Raw genomic sequence first — 23694 nt, forward strand, 5'->3', positions numbered from 1 at the left:
TTTTTATTTGTAAAATTTTGCAAGTTATTCTTACAACAGAAACATCTTTTTATATTTCTCTTTGCATAAATTCAATAATTTTGTTTTTAGACTTATAATAAATATATAAACAAAAAAGATTTAGGATTTAGATTTTATAGTTAATACTTTGCGGAATCCATAAAAAAAATCTCTAAACTTATTTGATTCTGCTATTTCATACGATTCTTGATATCCATATTTACTATCCGGACTTGTTTGATTCCCAATATTTTATGTTTACTGTCTATTTATACTTATTTATCCTGTTTTTCTGTTTATTTCTTAAGAAACAAAATTGTTTACGATATAACGTTACTGCTACAGAATGATTTGGCGCCATAACCCAGAGAGAGATTTTTTAGAAAATGAACTTGTTCGGTTTCTGTAGGAACTCTTCAACTACGTTGGCAAAAAGAAAAACGAAACTCTGTTCTCAATGTTAAAAAAAGTAAAATAAATTCTTGTAAGCTTGCTAGAAATATTTATTCAGTGGATTAAAAAAATTGGTTTCCTCGAGTTTAAAATTGCCGCTACCATTGGTACCTTCTACCAACGATAGCTTTAATATTTCATGTTTAATTTTCGATTAATGGTGGTTTAATCTCGTTAAAAAAATCCACGCAAATGCGGTGTTAATTCAAAGACCAGAAGAAGTTTCGGCTGCTACAGGTTTGCCGACAGCGATACTCTTCATCAGCGTGGATTCGTCGGAACGAAGGTCGTAATTAAAATAGAGCAAATGAGGTTGGGGCGGCGGCGACTAATTGGATCGAGTGAGATGGAGAGCGACGAGATTTTGCGCTCGCGTAAATTCGGTTATGAACGCGATCTCGAAAATTAAATCGGCAAGCGAACGCGTCGAATCGCGAATTCGTCGATGACGCTCGATTGCGCAAAGTTACGCGATTCGCGAGGTACGTTTTCACAGATGAAGCGCTCCCCCGATCGGCTCATCCTTCAAACATTCTTCGAGACACGTTTCGTATAATTACGGGAGATATTTCATTTACTGAATTTACATCTTGAATGTGTTCAGCGACGAACACGGCAGGATGTTATTAAGAAGTCAATGTAACTTTTTCAACTTTCAAATTGGACGTCTCGTCAACACGACGAAATTAAAATTCCTTTGAACCGATGTCTACTTCAAGTTAAAAGTTCCGAATACTTATTTGCCTTTCTGAACGGCGCGCGGTGTGCTTAGCGAGAAGCCCTTTATCTTATCAGCGTATTCGTAATATAACTTGTAAAGGACTTGCTCGAGAGGAATCTACCATTAGGAATTGCGCCTTGCTCCCTTGCCCTCAAATTATACATCTCGTGCACTCGCCACAACCGTTGTCCACAACGATTGTCTCGATTCGCGGTTCGTCATCGTTTATCGCACAATTGACGTACGAGTTCCATTTCCGGACCGTATACGGCGGCACTCCACGTAATCGACCGGGAGAATCCTCGAGAGTGAGATTGGGCACGAGATTCGTCGGGACTCGACTCGTTTCACTCCCCGCTTTTAATTGCAGACTTCCGCTGTAGCGCGATTGCGTAAAGTAAACTTCGTTCGCACGCTAAAATTGACCATTAACGGCAGTACACCTTTAACTGTTATTCCTTCTTGACTCCCTCCCCCCCTCTCTCTCTCTCTTATTCTGCTATATCTTTTCGCACGCCCCGTTTACTCCCGCTTTCATTTTCCCCTTTCGCCATGCTTTTTGCGACTCTCGCCTCGCTTTGGTGCGCGTGGCGTGGCGCAAAATCGCTATATACGGAGAGGCACTTAAGCGCCCATCGCAGATGGAATTATGCTCTTCCTCGAATGGGAATTAATCGAGTTCTAAAATAGAGGCGCCCGCGCGGATAACTCGACGGTTCACTTACGCGAGCTGTTATAATCACGTGCGTATAAAGATACTGGCGCGTTATCTACTAGAAGTAGAAATACCAAACGCGTTTATTCAAGCGGACGTATTAAACTCTCTTTCAAAAACTTTTTTACATACACATATGATTTAGGTTGGGAAATAAAGTAAAAAAAAAAAAAAAGTATAGATACTAAAGAAGGAAAAAATAAAATACAGACTGTGTAGAGACGAAAGGGAGATATGGTAACATATACGAAAGAAATACGGAACATGGGAAGAAGGCGGAGGAAGTTGGCAGGAAAATAATGTGTGGGTGTTGCGACAAGAGTGGATGAGGAAAATGGAGAGGGTGAGAGTGAGGGTGAGGGAAAGACAACGTGTGTGCGTATTAAGTAAGAGTATTTTTCTTTTAAAAGTAGAATATAAAGAAAAGAATGAATAATATTAGTGCAACGGAAGTGCAAGAGAAGTCCGGAAAGAAGAGGAGATTGAGTGCATTACGAGCGCGTCTTGGTTAGTAGGTGGGAATCGAGCGACGAGGAATTAATTAGAAAGAAATTGCGATAGAAAATTAGGGTGAGCAAAAAGATCTGTGTATAATTTTATTTTTTGTACACTGTAGAAACATTGTGTATTAGTTCGGGGCGTGATGTTGTATAACATTTCTGATTATTCCTGAGGAGTTACAATAAACGTATTAATTCATTAGAAATGTACGCGAAGCACAAATATGTAAATCGCAGCGTGCGCGAAATACCATTGTAACCACGATCGCCTGATACCTGCGGAGGTGGAAATACTAAAATTGAAAACGTTGCGAAAATTGATAACGGATAATGAGTAACGGTTTGATGAATTATCGGGGCCCGTGGTCCGGCTCGCGTATATACGTACGCGCCATTAAGCATCTCAGATTATCCACTGGCGCGATAATGTATCAAATCGGAGAGGCAGTGGTAACGGCGCGCAATAGCCAGACGGCCATTGAAACGATCGAATCGATGATCGAACGCGCGGGTGATTTTACTGCGTCGTAAACGTCGGACGCTTGTAATGCGACCGGAACTTCCGGTCTCCCGCGTGTGGGAAAAAGAATTTTTGCCGAACGGCCCAGGGACGACACTAATTGCGCGGCGTCGCGCTGCACGCGGATTTTATCACGCATTCCGTGAACGGCGAGCGGCCGTTCATTTGTTCGTTCGTTCATCGGTGCCAGTCCGATTTTTGTCAATTTAGCGAAGGGTCTCGCAGCTTTTTGTCAATTTAGTGAAGAGCGCGTCGCTAATGAGAGTCGTCCGTCCGTGATTCGTGACAGAGCGCAATTTTATGCAGAGGCTTGAAAATATTTCGGATCCTCTCACGATCGGAGAAAAAAAAGAGTCGTCTCTGGACGCTGCGTTCTTGGTATATTTATCGAATAATTTCAATACGTTCTTCGTTTTCAGTTGGATTATATTATGGTAACCATTACGATATATAACACTATTATATATTTTATAATTATTATAGAGGTGAAAGTAACTAATTGCCACTGAGAGAGACCATCATTACATTTTAGTCCCCCCTCGTCCACTCTTCGCGATTTAATTTTCAATTTAATGGGCAACGAAGTCATAATCGTTGTTTAATTAATTATCACAATTTTGCGTTATTTTCGCTACGGCATCATTGTTCTCATTACATATTGTTATTTAATTACCACAGAACAATCGTCGCAGTCGGCAAAACGAGATTTATAAATATGCATATCAAAGTGCAAATGTGCCCGTTGATTCTTGTTGTATAGCGACAACAAGAACGCGTCGTTCATTGTTAAGTTCGTGGAAACGCTGATGAGTTGCGGTTTAAATCATTACTGCGCACTACGCGTTTGCACCTGCAGTAAACGACTGGCAGAGCATTATGGATTTTCCTGGAATATGTTCTTGTGCCACCATAAACAAGGTTGAAGGAAGCACTCCGATGTGCTACGGCAATCGTTTTCGTCAATTGTGATAAATTGTCGTATTAAAGAAGCTCTAGTACTTGAGTACTTGTGTTCTTCAGACCTGTCTTCCTTCCCAAAAAAAGAAGCTTTGGAAAAACATGATCGAAAACAAGCAGACGTTTTCGACTTTAAAAATCTACAGAATGTACAGCTCCAGATTCTCAGTTTTATAAAAAATTTAAAAATCGATATGTGACTACACTGTTAATCATATAAATAGAATTATAAAAATTAAAACTTGGAAAAGTACGGTACACTCTTATTTTTATTCACGGAGAGTATATTAAAAGAAAGTTTCGTAACAGCTAGCAAATGTTGAGTAAAATAATGCTAATTAAATATTCCGTTAACATAACCAAAATAATTTTACTTTTTTAAAATATTTAGTAAGTATTATTAAACGGGTGATTGTATTTTTATGTTTGATAATAATACTAAAAAAAATCAAGTAAAATTATTTTTCGTTATGTAATCGAATATTTAATTGGCATTATTTTACTTAACGTTCAGTAGCTAATACTTTTTTTCTTTTCAGTAGATGTCGGTGTATCTACGATTGAAAGGTACATATGTATGTATTAAAAAAGTATTTCTCTTCCCAAAATTTTCTTCTCGATCCGAACTCCTCGATTACAAGATGAACAAAGTTCTGTGGGTTATCTGCGACTGTAGCGAAACTCGACGAACTACTACTATTCGTGGTATGGTTCGAGTACAGTCAGCATGTTTGCGGGAGACGAAATAAATTGCACCGCGATAGTCCTCTTCTTCGATGGGAGAAACGTAAGAAACAGTATTCCGAACTTCACGAAAATTTTTACTGTTTAACTTTTAATGCATCTCCACATGCATCGATCAGAGATGTTTATTATTAGAAGTCACAACGACCACCGTTGAATAATAAAAGTTTTACACTGCAGCAACGCCGAAAATAGAATAGTAAAAATAATTAGAAATATTTCATTTAAATCGGAAAAAAGATTGAATAATTCTCGATTGCTATGTAATTTTTAATTACCAGACACGATATGCATTGTTTGCAGAATATTTTTTATATAAAATTTTCAAAGCAGATGACAAATATTAGATCTAATCCTTGTTACTTTCTTTTCTTACTACATCTTATTGTATATTTTTAACACTAAATTTTTATTAAAATTGATTAAATAATTTAATAACTTACAATCGGGAACATTAATTTAGTGATTATTTATGAAATTATTAGAGTCTAACTTCGCGGCAAAGAGTATTTCTTATCTAATATTAAAAATTTTTTTGGATCAGCAAATTTCGTGCATTAACAATTTTTTGAATATTTTTGGAAACTTGTGAAATACGGGAATGTATTAAAAAAATTACGTTGTACAAAATTGCATTCCGTGCAACAAAGAGAATGCGAGGCGCCAAAGTATCGACGAAAATTCATTGGTATTATGGATCGCGTATACTTTCATACACCGTACGCGTGCCGGTGTGCAAGTTTACGTTGCGGAGAATCACTTAAAGAAAACAGGTGCGCTAAGGGGAAAAGTTTGCGCAAAGCAATATATAGCGGGGAAAGTTTCGATTGGTGTGGCAACGCGCTTTTCTCGGTGCGGCGCGCTGATAAGGAAACGCATTACCGGCATCCTTATTGTATCTTGAAACTGCGAGGGGAGGATCGGATATGCTTCGCGATATTAATACTCATGTCAGAATATCTCCGGATGGCATAGAACATCGTTGTACTTAGCATCGATCTTGTCTGTAAAATCGGCGTTTGCACTGACAATAGTACAAACAACGGAAACCAGGAAAAGACCATGATTCTATAGCGTTCAATTTTAGGTTACAAGATATATGTATATACAAATGCAGAGCGCATATTTGTTACGTATACACACAAGGACGTGAAACAATTCTATATTTCATTTTCTAAAGTGAATTATTTTTCCGATTATTCCTCCGCGTAATATCGCTTGGCTACGTTTTTGCATATACAGCAGCTAATCAATCAGTCGCGGTCGAAATTACCGTAGAGCGATCTAATGTACGCGAAACAATGTGAAACAATTTCCGTACCATTCGGAATATGTACAATAATAAAAAAGTTATTTTCAGTACCAAACAAAAAATATTAAATGTGCACGAAAAATACCATTTTCATACTTGTTTATGCCCGGATATAATAATTAAAAGTTGCGCGATGAACGAGTATGATGAATGCCCTGATTGTTAAAATACGGAGATTACTTCGCGTGCCTCGCGTTTTATCAACAAAAACTGGGACGACGATTGTGTAGAGACATGTTTGAATGAAACTGAAATTAAGCCGCTTTGTAGCTGTATATGATAAATGGTTGACTGCAGTCAGCAGATCTGACAGCTGCACAACAGAGTCGGATAGCAATTGAATCTGATTGATGAATACCGGGAAACTCAACCTACAAAAAATTATTCCTAAGAAATTGATCAGGTGCTACATGTATAAATGATGAATCTAATCGATATACGCCAAAGAAAGTAATAATATTTTATATTAAATTCTTTACGTCTCTATACAGAAAAAAATTAATGTCAAAATAGCAATTGTCTAATATATAAGAAAAATATAAAATCTTCTTTAAAAAATTTGATAACTTTAACCAAGTGTGTGATTTGCTCACATAAAGAAATTTTGTATAGTTTCAAGAAAAAATATCGGTTAGGAAATAATACCTTCAAACTAAGAATTGGTATTTTTTTAATACTATTAATTATTATCAAAACACTCATATTGTGCTAGAAGCTTATTTAAATATTGTAATGAGGAATTACAATATTTAAATAAGAATAATTTTGAAAATTTAAAATAATCAACATTAAAAAAAAAATGTTATATTCTTGCTGACATATAAAAATAATTGTTGATTTGGTACTAATTTGTTTCTGTGTAGATGCAACAAATCATTGTTAAATATACGCGACATATAAAATATATTTAAATATAAGAGCAATAAATAATAAATACTTGTCTTTTTCCACAAAAAAATTAGTTATTTATCATAATTCTGAACAGTTCATAGCCCTGCTGTATATAATAGTCAATAAGTACGTCATAATATTCGTTGCTCTTGGCAATTAGGATATGGTCTCCGGCGATTATAATTGCTAATTTATCATACTTAGCCTAATTGCGTATTGTTCAAAGTTTGCTGGTTATTTGTCGTAAAGTTTCTCTCAAATGAGTTTATAGTGTTATATCAGTACCATCCAAGTAAAATTTAATAAACCGTATTAGTTATTGAAAGAATAAGCTTCTTATATTCTCTTCAAACTTGATATTCACGTGTTTAAATAACTTTGTACATTTAAAAGCAAAATTAATTTTTTAAATAAAAATTATTTAAAATGTGTGACGAATAATTACTCTAAATATAACTATTTAAAATTAATAATAATTACAAGCAGTGCTCTGTTAAATGCGTTACTAAATTTTTGATATATAATAATCAATGATAAATTTATGACAATTAAAATAGCATAAAAGATAAATAAATAAATCCTATTTCGATCTTAAATGCGTGCCTTTGTTTCTATTATACATATTGCAATTTCCAGTCTCGTCGAAAGTTTTCTCACCAAAATGTGCAATCCGTTTTAACCGAATATAAGAGAACGACGGAAGTTGAGTGAAACATCTCTACGCGGAATTTCTGCCCTGTGTGCGCCGAGCCACTTGACAATTTACTTAACAAAGTCTTCCTCAGCGTTTATCTTCGCGCAGTTATTATAAAGTGCGCGAGAGCGCAAAAACGGCTGGATCCGCATTACGGGGCTTTGCTCTTCAACAAATTTCTGTTTAATAAACTTGCCGAACATAATGTCGTCACATCGGCGTTCGGTTGAAACGCATTCGTACCGACGGCGAGCTGAATAAATACATAAAACTTTACAATTTGATCGCAAACGCGGACCTACGCCCTTTTCACCTCGGCTTATCCGCTCGAACTCGCTAAAACATCCGCGTGATGAAGCAAGAGGAGGAGCGTGAGGTTGTGGCAACTGCGAGAAATCCCACGAAACGAATATAATTCGATCTATGCATAGCTCTAACAATGCAATGATAAGAATCAAGTTATAATAAAATCGATAAACTTTCATAAACAAAAGCTGATACTTTTATAAAAATTTGTAATTTAATCTATAATCCAAGTTAAATCAGTTATTCATTCTTCGTTTATAAATTTATCATAATTTATACTTAGATTAACGTAACTCAGTAATTTCAGTTACATTGTGCATGCACGTAAACCACAGGCCTACCTTCCGGTCCGTTCGGTATAACATTACGTGGATACTGAATACAAATCACGAACTAAAATTGGAAATTTGTTCAGGTCTCCGGTTCTCGCCGTAGGTGTAATACTTCGCGATGCATGCAATTCCACTTCAACAATTTCTATAATACAATGCAAGCATTCTATTTTGGTGACGGAATTAAAGCTTTCTGGTTGACACATGCTTCTAAGATTCGTAAATTTCACTCGTATGTGCCTGTTTGTTTCGTGTCACCGTTTTGCAAACATTTTGATGATTAAGACAAAGCGATTTTCCTCGAAAGACAGTACGTGTCCAACTTTTGATCTATTACTGATTTACTACTCGTACAGAATATCTCGATAATTTTTCATTGTAAAAATTAATGTCAACAAAATATAAGACGCCAATTTAAAAATACGACTATATAATCTACGATTTATACGCGCCTCACTCTGTTTGCTCTTACATATCTCTGGACTATACATCGTTATTAATGTGTAGACAGCCTATTGTCCGATAATAATGGACCACGACTAGAACATTAACCGCCCCGATAGTCTACCTATAAACCCAGTTCATATCATCCAAGATTGTGAACGTCCGATGCTTCAGTAAACCGCAATAGGTTGGCAAACCTATTCACGTGCTAAATTTTCGAGCTCGATAACCAAAGCTATTGAGACGGTCCTGAGAATTTAATAACTTCCACAGAGTACTAAAGACTCCTATAGTTCGTTCGGTACATTAGCCGTTAAACGTGCAAGAATAATTAAACACGCCAGTTTACCGTATATTCTCCTATGCACGTATTTCCAGTCTTTCCAAAAAAAAGTATATTATTATATTAAAATCTCCTGAGCATTGAGAGTTTTTCGAAAATATTTTCAAGTAAATATATTATAAGATTGAAAGTAATAACGGGACAATTAAAAAACTCTCATCGAATCAATTCACAAAACAAATAGACTTTTTTTTTTAAACTGACCATCCTTTAGCGTTGCGATTTGCATCTAATCGATATTGTTAACGTTTTGTTACATGTAGGAAATATTCGAAGAGCTCTCATATGTCAGCCGTCGCTTTTCGTTTAACCGTCCGTTTCTGTGGATGAGAACGCTAAGCCGACGGTATAACAATATCGAGCTCCGTCCCGCACACGGAAAGCTTCGCCAGCGGGAATGTAATTTCAAGGTTCTCTCGTGCACCAGCTGTACTAAATCTAGAAATTGGGCGCGCTGCAAAACGCCCCGGACCGCAGTAACTTCTGTTTTGCGACAGGGCGGAGCAAAAACGCAACTGGGGATTAAGTCCATCTTGCGACTATGGGTAGGACAAATTTTATAAATAACCACGATATACCTACGTTCTTTCGTTGAACGCTTGTCAAATATCGAGGAAAATTTCAAGGAAGCAGGTCTGTCTTGTTGATTAAATTAATTGACGTAACAACTTTAGTAATCCTGGTAATTACAGACGGATCTTCAAAATATTGAGAGGAGTTAATTAATTGTCACATAATCTTAACTGATAATTAATCAGAATAAACGATACTGGATATAGGCTATTAAATGGATCCCCAGTCAATTTTGTCACTCGCGCCTCATTTTCTGCGAAACGCGATATTTGAGAAAACCATTCCGGCAGCTTATTTATGTCTACATTATTTATGCCCACATTATTTACGCTAACATTATGCGATATATGTAGCGTATTTATCTTATTCTCTAGTACCTACGCTTACGCGCTATCGAAGTTGGGCCGACGCGATACGCGGCAATAAAGTCAACTATTGCATAAGTGGAGCTTAAGGCAAGTAACTCGGGGCGATATTTCGTCAACACCTCACCAGAAGCACAAATACGTCGGCGCGGAGAAGGCATGCAGCCGCGAAACTTGTTAACTCCATTAGGAGGCAGCAGAAGGGGGGTATAGGGCCCGATTTAATCGTATAATCGGTAAATTGTATATCAAAACGTAAACCGGCGCTTCATTAAGTTACCCGCCGTATCTCCGAGCGTGATCGTAATTACTCTGAGGAACTAATTAGCGCGCGTCGCCGCGACGCGATTTGTCATCGTTTATTGCCTCGAGACGAATACGCCCGCTGCAATTATTCTGAACGTTGTACAACAATGGAGGATTCGTATGACGAAGTGTTTCGGCGCATGGTTGCTTACGCTGTCATGTTGTAGATATAATAGAGTATATGTATCGCGAAACCTTCATTTGTAACAATTACAATTTAATTACTGCAGCTCTGTAAGGCTGCACGATGAGACTTTAAAAATCTTCAGTAATAAAGAAAGCAATTTTTTTTTAATAATTCTATCCAGAAATCTGCAAATAAGTTTTAAATCAGAATAATTACACGGATAAAGAATAAAAGAATATTCTTGTTTTGAGAATGTTTTAATTTTGGAATTGTTAAATATTGAAATGAGATTATACAGCGTTAAACAGTCATAATTTACTTATTATATAAACAAATTTTGTACAGTCTTATTGAAAAAAATACATTTTCATTATTCAATTATTTTTATAAATGGAAAAAAAAGTCAGAAATAACAATATCTTCAAAGAAGTTTGTAATTATTATTATTATCAAAATGATGTGCTCCATAATAATGTGCTCTTTAAATGACTGTTAAATATTAAATAAAAATATATTATAATATTTTACTAAAATTTAGAATTAATAAATTCATGAAGATTAAATTATATGTAAGCAATTATTATCTCATTATATCAGGAAGAGTATAATTTCGAATTTTGCTTACATATGAAATAATGATTATTAAATAGAATACATTAGTTTTAATTTGATACTGTTTTTTTTCTGTACAATTAGAATATAAACTTAAAGATATGTTTATATTTGTTGTGAAAACAGAATTAATGTTTTATAAAACAGCAACTGTAAATCTTTTTTTTCAATTCCAATATATCTCCTGCGTACGTGGACGTTCGCAAAAAAAAAGGATTGTATCCCTGTACGCGATAGATACCATGTGATGGATAGCAATTTCAACTCTCGGAAAGGCGGGAAAATTGGGTTCGAATACGCGCACAGCTCGCAGACGGGCGAGTCTCCCTCTTAAGCCGATATATTTCCCGAAATTGAGAAGCACTGTTGAAGCCGATAAGATTCGATGACGATGGAGGGATAATACCGAAGGTCCTCGCGCAGGAAAGTGGAAAACCTTTGCGGTTTAAGACCGGCTGGCAGCCTGGCATCGCGCCAAAGATTATCCCTGCCGTCGTTCGTTCCCGAGACTTCATAACCGAGGTGAGTGAAATCGCGAATACACGTACACGTTGCTACACGTATGAATACACACCAACGTGTCATCACTCGTCGGTTGAACCCTTCTGATCCGCATCCCTCTTACATGCCCTTCCCATATTTCCCGTCAACCATCAATCTCTTGCAAAACACTACCTCTTCCCCCATCAGACAAGATGGCTACTTGATGCTTGATATATTTCCCTCTCTAGCTTCCCTGTGTGTGTGCTCCACCATTGTACTCCACTTTTAGTATATATCTATACTACGAAGCTAAGCCAACGGAATTTTCATTATCGTTTCATAACCTTTGACGCGCACGGGTCATGTTATATATTTTTGATTAAAGTACGATGGTCCATTTAGCTTAGACTGTGTAATCGTGTCCCTCCTCGATTTGCGAGTAATATACTACTCATTATTTTTGGTCGCGAGAAGAATTATATTTCGCGTGATACGCTTGCTTGCGCAATTGAGAAATTGCCGCTTGTTAAAATGTAAAAAATAAAAAATCAATAAAAAATAAGCAAATGGAGGAACGAGTCATTTACTCTTTTTTAATTAATTATCTTCCCAATATAATTACTTCTTTCATATAAAGATTTGTACAATAGTCGAATTTACTTTGTCATAAATAGAGGGACTATGAAAACATTTTATGATAAATTACCCTATCTTAGGAAAATATTTAAAAGAAGAATAATCATGCAGATGCGATAGAAGTGTCCTAATGACGCGACATTTACTTCAGCGTGATCGAAAAAGAAATAATTTATCTTTTTCTCCCCATCTCTCTTACATTATCTGTCGATTGATGAGATAGCTACTCGATATCGCAGATATATCATCGCCGCCGATGATGTTCTCGAATCTTTTTTAGAAAATGTGCCGTCGACAATAATTTTACTGTAAAATATTCATTCCATTACTCTGGCGCAGTAAAACGAGAGTATTAATATTATGGTAATTTTTTATTAGTATCTGTATGTAGAAAAATGAATAAAGCTAATAAAAATCGTAAAATAATTTTATATCACATGTGGTGCGTCACACATTTTATGTTGAAACATCAAAGAAAAATGGCAATAATATTTTATAAATGCTCCACATTTCTCCGAATACTTTTAATAATCACGGTGTTTGAAACCGTTGCTACTCTAATTAATTCGGGCACAATTTTTTAGATATTTACTGAAATAATTGGCTTACAGTTAAATTTATTTTTACCGTACATTCATGAGTTTTTTAATAAAATCTGGCCAACAGACGTGAGCAACAGAAAGATAAAATTGTACGTGATAGTACGCAAAAAATAAACCAAAACGCGTTAACGCGTGCCGCCACATGCAGGTACCTATACATATCTTGTTACATCAACTGCGATATTATCACATAGCAATATCTGCAGATCGATCTAACACTTTCAAAAGTGGGTCAGCAGATATCTTTGATCTACTGTCGCTAACGTTCAGAAAAAACGTTCGAACAAAGAAACAAAGCGATGCGTCAAAGAGCAAAAAAGAAAAAAAGAAAAGAAGTCGATCGAAAAAAGTTTATCTAAAATCTTTTACTTTTTACGCTCTTATTCAGAGCTAGCAGAAAATGTCAGATATTCCGTAAGATTTACTCAATCTCTGAATTTATAACAATAGTAGCAGATCGGTATAATAACAACGTTATCTAGCTTTCACTGTGACAGTTTTATATAAAATTAAAGATAATACGCTCGAACGTTTCTTTTTATGAAATCACTTTGATTATAAATTTCTTTCCCGAAATTATAATGAGAAACGAGTGACTTTTTTGCCAAGACAACGTGGCGCAGCGTTTGATTTTACAAAAGATTTTCTTTAAAGTGAGTGAAGTGGTAGCGTAACAAGAAACACAGAGGTTGTACGCGGGATTTCCTCGCAGATTTTTACTTACGCGTAGCAGTCTTATGTCTCTTGATGTTTTAAATCTGCTTATACAAATCATCCGTACTAACGTAAACAGTATGTCGTTTATATTTCACTTCAAAGGGAAAGAATCCTTTTTCTTGCACAAAGTCGCTATAAATTGACATATGCTGAACAGATAAACATGTTGCAAACTGTATAAACTGGTAATAATAATTTTTAAAATTGATAAAAATTGCATATTTAAGGATGCATTACACACTCACATTTTTACAAATTAATGCTAATATTTATAATTTAAATCAATATATTATTTCTTATTGCATTTCTATTAAAACACATTTCTACCTCTTATTAAAATAATGTTTGATTAAGGTAGAAAATTACAGCTAAATTTTTATTACTTTCAAATACAACAAAACAATCTGCAATTTTTTTCATTATTTTGAAAATAGGTGTGACGCGTCCTTAATGCACTAGAGAGTGCTGGCATTTTAGCTTCTTTTATTGAAGAAGATACTTTCTAACAATACCCGAGAAACAATAAATATTTAATATAATGGATACATAAGAAATGTTCTACATCTGGATAAAAATTATTAATTATTCTAATCGACCTCCACTTACGGCAACGATACGATCGCGTGCAAATATTCACGCGACTACGGTAGTCGAAGAGCGGGTCATCGAATGCAGCTGTTACATCAGACGAAAGGTCGCGGTGCAAATAGCGACGATAAATGATTAGCGTGGGAGTTATATTGCGCGTTAACGTCTATTCAGTTGCGAAAAAAGATAAAAAAAAAATAAAAAAAATGAAAAAAAAAAAGAAATTGAGCAACCAAGCCGAAGCATAGATAGAGACCACGCTGGCTGTTTAATCGGAACGATCAATTGACTAAGGCGCCCATTCAGGCATGATTGATAAATTCAGACGGAAACAGGTAGACGAAGCGGCGGAACGAGATAACACATCGTTCCACGGTGTATTACGACGGAATTTCCGAAATCTAGGACGACAAGAGGGAATTTCGCACGCTAAGTGGCAGCGGACGCGTGCCTGGAACTTGTACTATATAATTAAACCGATATTTTTAATATTGCAAGTATTTCTCCAATAGTTTGGGCTCCAGCTACCTATCCGAAGATATTTGATATCGGGAATGTGTAGAAAATCTCGTGACAATACCGCGAAATCGCCCGGTATTCCGCAAGCATGGATATTTTACGACAGAAACAATTTGTTTCGCCCATCCTCGACAGAACGTCCTCGTTTCGGACAGCCCGTTGACGAATAATGCACTCGTCGGTTAAACGTAATTGCGAGAATGACTGTAATGCATGGCCGGCCCACTCGTTGCGTTGGGTATTACAAGATTAATTATCGTGATTTACCGGAGACATATTTCCCACTAGTCTTTAAATGGTACACCGAAATGGCTATTGTTTATCGCCGCAAATAAAATTGATAAAAATTTCATTTTATTGGCATGATAAATATTCGTCCGGCGTATATCGTTCAAAATAAATAGAGATTTTAACGTATTGATATAATAATTCAATATAAATAAATATTAACAACCAGATAATTATATGTGCTTAAGTGTAGATAGTTTGTATACACATGTATAATATATGCGATATATATATTCAGACAAAATTGAGACTAAAATGCATTTGGCCGAGGGAATTAAAGTCCGAAAATAATAAGGCGCCTTTTTGTTCCGAGAGTAACAAGACGAATGGCGCGCGGAAGATAGCTCTTCTTTTATCATGAGAAACCAGATTGTCCTTGGATGTGGAAAGTAAATCCTATCTGAGTCTCAGATCCGCAAGGCAATTATCAGCTCCTTTCATCGAATAAAAGCATTCAATTGGATCCGAGTTGTATGATTGCGCAGAAAGCATCTTCTGCCTAGATAGCGTCAAATGTTTTCCTTTTCGTCAAACGTTTTATTCAGTAAATCGCCAATCAGCCCGAAAAGAGTATAGAAGGAAAAGAATAGAATAGAGAAGAGTACGCTGATATATTATAGATTGTAGCGATTGCAATTTATGCCAGAGAAAAGAAATTCGTGCGATGTCTATGTGTAGAGCGTGATAGATGAGGTAGACAAGATGTAAGCTTCAACCTTACGTAAGAAGATTCATCTCATGCACTTAATTTGAAAGAAATTAGACATTGATGTTGGCGTATTAGACGTCTTCGTTTAACACATCTTCTTTTAAAAGAAGAAATTGATCAATGATGGAAATCAAGATTGAAGGATCGAAAAGCAGGCGAGAAAAAATGTTTAGCATTCGCATCCAAAACACAGCGATGCATAAGCGGCAACATGAATACGCGCGAGGCCGATATGCGCATTTTACCTGAATGCGCCCCATCGGCGGCGACACCACCAGGAAGATCCTCATCGCGGCCTTGAGGAAGTCATCCTGATTGCGATTGGTCGTGTCATGCAGAGCAGCCTCGGATATGCTGGAGCTGTTCTGGGTAGTCTTGCGGCGCACCTTGCGCCTTATGCTGCCGACTAGCTTCCGCCAATCCTGACCGCCGCCACCGGATGACGATGCAGCGGCGGCGGTGGCGGCGGCGGCGGCGGCGGCGGCGGTGGCACCACCTCCATCCCCCGTAGCTGGCCACCATCGTTGCATCCTGCTGTCCGGTTACCGATGACGTCGACGATGATTTCTTCGAGGGGCTTAAATCGCGGCTGGACCGTCGGCTCGGGGTACCGCGGCCACCAAGGGGAGTCCCGGATGCGGACACCGTGGTGCTATCGGCCCCCGCCACCGGCTGTTGTCCAGCTGCGAGAACGCAACCACCGCTGGGACTCGTGTTGCCACTTTTAGACCCACCGCCGCCGCCGCCGCCGCCGCCGCCGCCGCCTCCGCACGTAATAATCGAGCGAGCCGATCGTCCCGTTCCGCTGCCGCCGCTCAATCGGCGTACGAGACCGCGTATGAGGCCGCTCTTGCGCGCCGTCGGGCCCTCCTCCACGTGCTCGTCCGGCGCTTCCACTCTCTGGCTTAATTAGACACTGTTTCGGCGAGATCGCCCGACAGCTGGCTCTTTTCTCGCTCGATCGATCTTTCCTCTTTCCTCTGTTTTCCCTTTTTAGTGCACTCTTTTTATTGAGGAAAGCAAGTGCCGCGTGGTTATTTTTCTATTCTTCCCAGTGCTTTCACGCTGTGCGCAATTTTTACGGTTGCGCCTTTCGTGGTAGCGACTTCCAACCGCTGTACTACCGCTCGCCGTAAATTTTACACGATCTTCGCTAGCGAGAGAAAAACACGGAAACTGATACATACACACTCACACGTACATATATGTATCGCGGCTTGACGTGCGTCAAGTGTCTCGTGCTATTCGTGTACTTTCCTCTCGCTTCGTGCTGCATCGATTAAGTTCCGCAACTGCTGTTTCGCCGTCCCGGAAAACTTTCCACCCGATGGATAGCCAAATTTTTTAACACTTGATCTTCCGCTACTCCGAGACGCGCTCTTCTATAATAAATTACAACGTTTTTACGTTTCGCGTTAAATTCTTCGAATACTTTGCTTCCTGGCAGCGTATAACGATTAAGCTGATTGTGCTATAGTGGCGGTTTGCCTCACAACAAATTCGATTCGTCACAGCTCCGAACAAACAGTCGTTTTGGTTTCTTGCAGGGTGCTTTTAAATCGAAGCTTTCGATCTTTCGGATCCTCGTTTCTTATGCGCGAAGCCCAACTTACTCGCAGCAGCTTCGTACTATCGCTAAACAAATTGGACGTGTCAACGACATAAGAGCTCCAAATTGATTTTCAAATTTTCGATTCTTGTCTTTGAAATTTGTTCGCGTAAAATTACCGAGGGCAATCGTTAACGATGCGATAGCTCTATGCTGTCCTGAAAATGATTCCCGAGCTCTGCTCCACACTGAGATAACAACAGCAGTTTCTCTTCGTGGCAAGAGTGCTGGTTGGTGATTTTCAAAATGCGTTTTCGCTAGGCAAATATTCCGCGAGAGACTCTTCCATCTTACTCACTGAAGTTCACGTTCCGGAGATTACAGCGGGTTATTCGTCGCCATCTCGGGAGCACGTATTCCTCTCATATTCGTTTCTCATTCGAGATGTCACGTTCCGCGCCTCAAACGGAGAGTCACATCAGGCGGTTTACGTCGCGAATGATTGCTCTAATCGAATCGCGATCGAAATTATCAGCACGGATTATCGACGTGCGAGAGCTTCTTGAAGAAACGCCTCACGCGTTTCTATTCATCGCGAGCTTTCGGCATGCACTAGGGCGCCTCGTCTGCCATCCATTATTGAGAAAATTCTAGCAATCCCTCCTTCTCTTTTGACGATTCTTCAAAATCGAGGAACTCTTATTTTCTTTACGTTTAATTATATCCAAGACGCCACTAATAATAAAGTAAAAAATTATTCTTGCTGGAGAAATAACAGCGGCGTACGATGTAACTAATTATTGCAAAGTTACTGGGCGCCTCGGCTATCGCGATCGCTTTTCCAATTGAGAATTCGAAAGGTCAAAATCGTTATATTGGAAATTACATCTGACCCTCGATCTCTGTCCACTTTATTAGCTCATGAATGCCTTTCACCTTAATCTCGGCGAAATCTATTTGGAAACGTGTAGACATCAATGTAAGTTATGCCGCTGATAGTCCGCTCAGGCATGCCAGATTAACGAGATATGCACGACGTTAGCGAAAGTTCGAGAGCGAGATTTGGATTAATACTATTCTTGATTCTGACCGCGATCACGTGATCCTATCGCGCGTACGACCGACACGCACGGTACGGTAAGTAGTCGAATGGCTGCAACTTTGATTAGAATTTCCTCATAGAGTAACTCGGTTCGGCCCACAGCTGGTATGGACAGCCGAGACAGTTCGAAGGGGAAAGTTTGCGGAAGAGATCTGTACTCGTCAGGCGTCCGACGTCCAAGTTGGACGTGAGAGCACGAGGTTCCGGATTAACAGCCGGATTCCACCCTCGCGTAAGGGTTGTTCCGAACAGGAGCGGAGAAAAAAAATACCTCGAGCCTGTTAATGGCGCGAACGGGGCCAAGGACGTTTCCGCGTATCTCGTAGAGACCGCGGGAGGCCAGGAGGAGTGTTATTATCCTTCGAGGAATCGATCGGCGTCGTTTCAAGGCTCGCCGCCGAGGAAATAATTTGCCGCGATCCTTCGGGCACCACTCCCGACGAGAAGTCGATCGAAGGTTTTGCCAGCAATTATCATTCGTTTCTCGCGATGATCGCGTGATAGCTCTCGATTATCCGCTCGTCTCTCCTCGATCAACCCTCTCCCTCCTCTCTCTCTTTCTCTCTCTCTCTTTTCAAAGCACGGGAGCGCATTTTTTAATTTCCGACGACGGCCTGATGTAATGCCTGGCATCTGCGTAACCGAATCGATCATGTTTATTAAGGAGCTTTATTACTAACAGAGCGCGCCTGATGCACGAGGTAGATAAGTATAAATAAATGCATCAGTGCAATAACGATGGAAAATCAAGTCTCGCAGGATAGATCTTACATCTCATAACTTTGCATATTTTATTTATCATTATGCGAGAAATTTAATCGCGTTTGCGATTAAATTCTCTTCATTTTGGACCTATACCGATTGTAAAAAAATACTAAAATTAAATATATTTCATCTTGATATCTTTTTACCTTGGTATGCAATAAGTTCAGTATGTCTTAATTTTATGTATATATCTTATTAGATTAGAAATTTCAAAAAAAATTTTTATAATATTATTTATCGCAATAATGGACATAAAAGGATAATGAATGTATGTGTATGTGCATGATAGAGAGGGAGAGAGAGAGAGAGAGAGAGAGAGAGAGAGAGAGAGGGAGGTAGGGGAGGAGAACTAGCAGGAATTAGCCAATAAACCACGCAATATCGATATTCCTTCATTTTCGTGAGACAATGCGGAGAATTCGCGGTGTCGGACACCTCAAAGGACGATCTAATCTAAAGGACGTTCAGATGCCTAAAGGCATCAATAGGATTGCTAACGGTGCAAAATTCGATTAAAGGATTTACAGGAAATCCGCGGCGATATATTGGTATTACAACGACGAATGAAATAATGCTGAATTACAGAGCAGATACAATAAGCTTTATGCATAAGACTTCTTAAAATCATTTCTTAGTCGTTTGCAGATTCTATGGTCAATTTAAAATGGAGCTCTTCTTAAGACCAATTAAAATCTTCCTTTTTTTCTTATGGCTAAATATAAAAAGGATTATGTTCCAATATTCGCTTGTAAATTTAGAACTGACAATCTAAGTTCACAGTAGACAGTTAAATCTCATTTAAGCAAAACAAATAATAAGTAATGAAAGATAATCTTCAGATTGCAGCGAAATCAGGATATAGCTATGGCTTCTATTGTATAATATTTATCAGAATTTTGAAAGGATAAAGCTTAAGGCATTCTATGAATGTTATGAATATTCTCACCCCTCATTAAATGTAGCGGCGTTTATATCTGGCTACATTACCCAGCGTATCATATTTTAATATCATTAAACTGTCAAATGAATAATGCACGGCCCATAATATGGAAAATTCTTCTTTGAATTCTATCGAAATATACAAAATAAATGTATAACTGATTTTATCAAAATTAAAGAAATCAGATAAAACACGATTTTGCTCAAAATTGTATTTTCTTATAAAAGGTAACACACTATGCGTGATTCTATAGGTTGAATATAAAGGAAAATGAAGGAATATCAATATTGCGTGGTTTATTGACTAATTCTTGCTAGTTTTCTTTCTCTCCTTTCCTCACTCCTCTCTCTCTCTCATGCACATACACAGTTTCATCTTGTTACTGTGCTTCTTTATTTAGATCTATTTTCTAAATAGGAAAAAGAGAAATAAAACGTGTTTTGAATGCGATGTAATTTGAAATTTAAACTTAAATGTAATTTTACCGCACTTGTTTAACCCTAGTGTTACTGTAAATAAATTTTCCAATGCTAATTCAAATGTAGTATAGTTTTTATTATCAAAATTTTTATAGTTAAAATAATATTTAATAAGTTTTTCTTACATTAAAATAGTGCTACTTCAATTATTCCAACATCTTGCAATCTATAAAAAAAAAGTATAACCTTAAAAAGTTGTTTAAAAAAATTGTCAATTATTTCAGTAAATTTTCACTCAGAATAGTAATGTCAGAAAAACTCTTGATTAATAGTAAAAATAGTATTTTAGAATTAAGAAAAAAAGAGAGGGGATATATATACATACACACACGTCTATGTGTGTGTGTTTTAGTGGGAGAGAAGGGTGCTACTCATAGAGACTAATTAATTGAGCGTATGAGCGTCGAATTTAGGTCACCAAGGAAGATTTGGCGGCTGAGATGCACGTTCTACAATCTACGATACGGATTTAATTGAAGAGTCAAGACATCGCTGTTGTGAAAATGATGACGCCTTCAAAGGTCGCCTTTGAGAAACTTGTGCGCTAAATACCTTGACGACGCATCATCGTTACTTAATTTCAATAAAACATTGACAATAAAAAATTGATTTATATCAAAATATTATTTAGAATCTTGTGATAAAAATTTCTTTCTTCGTCAAATCCAAGCATACAAAATAATAAAAAATCTGTCACGTTTTTGAGTATATTTTCTAGCAATTAATCGGACAAATTTTTAATCTTTTCAAGCAGTGATTGGACAATGATATTCTTTCCTTACGGAGAAGAAATATAATTACTTATTTAATTTGCGAATTAATTAGATTTCAGAGAAGAACATGAACTTACGAGAAAGAGCCGCTACAATCACGATACGGCGAGCATCTACCTAATCTACGTGAGACTATGCATGGAATTTGTGAAGGACGACTCAAAGTCCTATGACGCGTCTTGGCTCGATAGAATCAATCAGGAACGGAGTTCGAGAGAGAGAGAGAGAGAGAGAGAGAGAGAGAGAGAGAGAGAGAGAGAGACAGTTCAATTAAAGGCGCTCGTAGTAAACGCGCGCTTACGCGAAGTCTCGCGAAAAGATGTGCACACACGCACACGCGGGATTCCGTGCGAGCTAAAACTGTGAGTGCTGCGATGAACTGTTCAACATGCATACGGAATTTCAGTATCGCGAGACATCGGGACGCGGCTTATTTGCACCGGAGATTCTCCGGTTGAATCTCAGGAATTCGCGATCTGACTTTCACAAACGGCGAAATTCCTGCAATATCGCAGACCTGTTGTGGACCTACCGTTTACCATCTACCTGCCTCTCCCGACTATTTCACGAGTCTGACGAGAAAGTGGGTCAGCGTCATAGTGACCGCACTAAAACTTGCACGTAAAATGGTTTTTTAATTGAATAAGCTCGCACCATCATCTTCTTCATTTTTTAACCTCACCTTTTTTTTTACATTTTGTCTTGAAGCTATTAACATTTTCATTCTAACGATTAGTATGGACGAACACAGATGTAAAATAAGAGATCGTTAAATGCCTACACTCAATTCCTAATTTACACAACCCTTGTACCAGTGGCAAATTTATTTTAAATTATGATCATATTTGAATTTTTAACGTCTCTCTGACTCTCATCGATCTTGACACAAACTAGAAATCGAGTAATGCACTTTATGTATAATTAGCGAAGCGTAACGTAATTGAACAATTATTGTATGAAATGTGACCACTGAAGAAGACCTGATCCAAGATTCCTGATGAAAACGATCAAATTATATATTTGTATTTGTGTTACAAAGTTTAACGTCAAACATAAAACATTGTATGTGAATGAAACACGTAATTGTCTAATGAATTAGTTGTTAGTACGGAAACTAACTCAGCTCTAGGCTCTTTGCTCATTAATTTACTTTTATAATTTTTAATTTTTAACATTTTCGGTTTACGCCCGTCTGTTAAACGTCAAATTTACTGCAAGTCATGACATATATTTTAAAAGCCCCACATAACATGTCCCATAAATGTTATTTTTCATACATTTATGAACATCATGCAATGAATTTATTTTCGTTCTTTAACATATGTGTAAGAGATTTTTTTCTAAATAAATACTGCGATTAAAATCTACGTGGATCAAAACTTTTCGATTTCACGAAACTCTCCAGTGAGCTTACTACATCGTTTCGGATGAGGACGTCCGCTTATCCGCTCCTCGACGCTTATTTCATTACCGTATAGCGTGCGTAACGTAATTAACGCAGTTAACGAAATCCGGCTCGGATTTCCAGCTTAAACATCCCAAGAGGTACGAAATCGCCGAGCTCCATCGCCGCGCCGCTGTTTATCGACGTTTACGTTATTCAAGATCACGGCGCGTCGTGTTTCGACCGATTTCGGCTTCAAACGATTTCCGTACGGCGAGTCTCGATCTTTTTTGCTGATGATGATACAACCCATTTCTGCCAGTTTGCAGTGACGTTTCGCTTTTTCATGCCATTAACCGTGGTCACGCGGAGGCACGATTAAAGACCGGTGGAAGAAAACGTAGCCTTAAAGAGGCGCTTTTTGCACGCGGCAAGGACGATCCTTTGATTTCGTCCCAACTGTGCGAAATCCGCGAGTCATCGTTTGCGATGAAAAATGGCGCTTCTTCGACGCAATAAGTTTTGCAAGTATCCCTCCCTTTTTTTCTCCTTCCGGAAAGAAAAAAAAAACCGTGTAATTGTGATCGTGATAAATGACGGATTCTTCGCGGCCACTCAAAATATCCCAGTAAGATGTAGATTTAATTTAGAGAGATCCGATACCGAGAGAAAGATTAGCGACAGTGGGGTTCTTTTCTCTCGAAAGAAATTTTTGAAAACTGCCAATAAATAGACCCTGGAATAAACCGAGGATCCATCGCACGTTGCAATCGAAAGAAATAAAAAAAACATCGTGGAACCTCTCGAAATACATATTCACGAAATGTCGCTTGTGCTCAAACGTCCATCATGTATATATTGACAATGTCAATCTCTAAATATTATTGAAAAATCATCTATGAAAAGTCGATCATTAAAACCGCATTCTAACCGTGGTGCAGCGTAGGCATTTCCTCGCCCTATTGTGACGAAGTGTCACGTGAAATGTCATGCGCTCCTAAATATTCACTTGACGAGAATTAATTACATTCTCCCGCACGGATGCAGTCCTGGCTTCCAACGTGAGTTTTCACCCGCCGGTATCTACGTGAAAAGTCTGATTTTCCTAGCGCGGAAAAAAAATTAGTCGAGTATTTCAGTTTCTCATTTCTCAGCTCGCATCACGGTACAACATAAATAATAAAAACAAAATTTCGACAGGCAGTCAAGTACGACAAGAAGTTACGGCAGACATATGCTAATTTT

General features: G+C 37.9%; 1 protein-coding gene across 8 annotated transcripts in view; it reads right to left on the minus strand.

Annotated features, from left to right (window-relative positions):
- The window catches only part of LOC105195391 (pleckstrin homology domain-containing family G member 5), a 139922-nt gene that overhangs the window by 45283 nt on the left and 70945 nt on the right, over positions 1-23694 (minus strand). The window contains exon 1 of one of the 8 annotated variants that reach the window (XM_039458078.1): positions 15703-16199. The exons of the other annotated variants lie outside the window; for them this stretch is intronic. Within the exon in view, the coding sequence (XP_039314012.1) occupies positions 15703-15987 (285 nt within the window). The 5' untranslated portion in view covers positions 15988-16199. Of the gene's footprint in view, positions 1-15702; positions 16200-23694 lie in introns of those variants that run through there. 8 annotated transcript variants of the gene reach the window in all.

Source organism: Solenopsis invicta, chromosome 15 (assembly GCF_016802725.1).
Source record: "Solenopsis invicta isolate M01_SB chromosome 15, UNIL_Sinv_3.0, whole genome shotgun sequence".
Classification (NCBI taxonomy): Eukaryota; Metazoa; Arthropoda; class Insecta; order Hymenoptera; family Formicidae; genus Solenopsis; species Solenopsis invicta.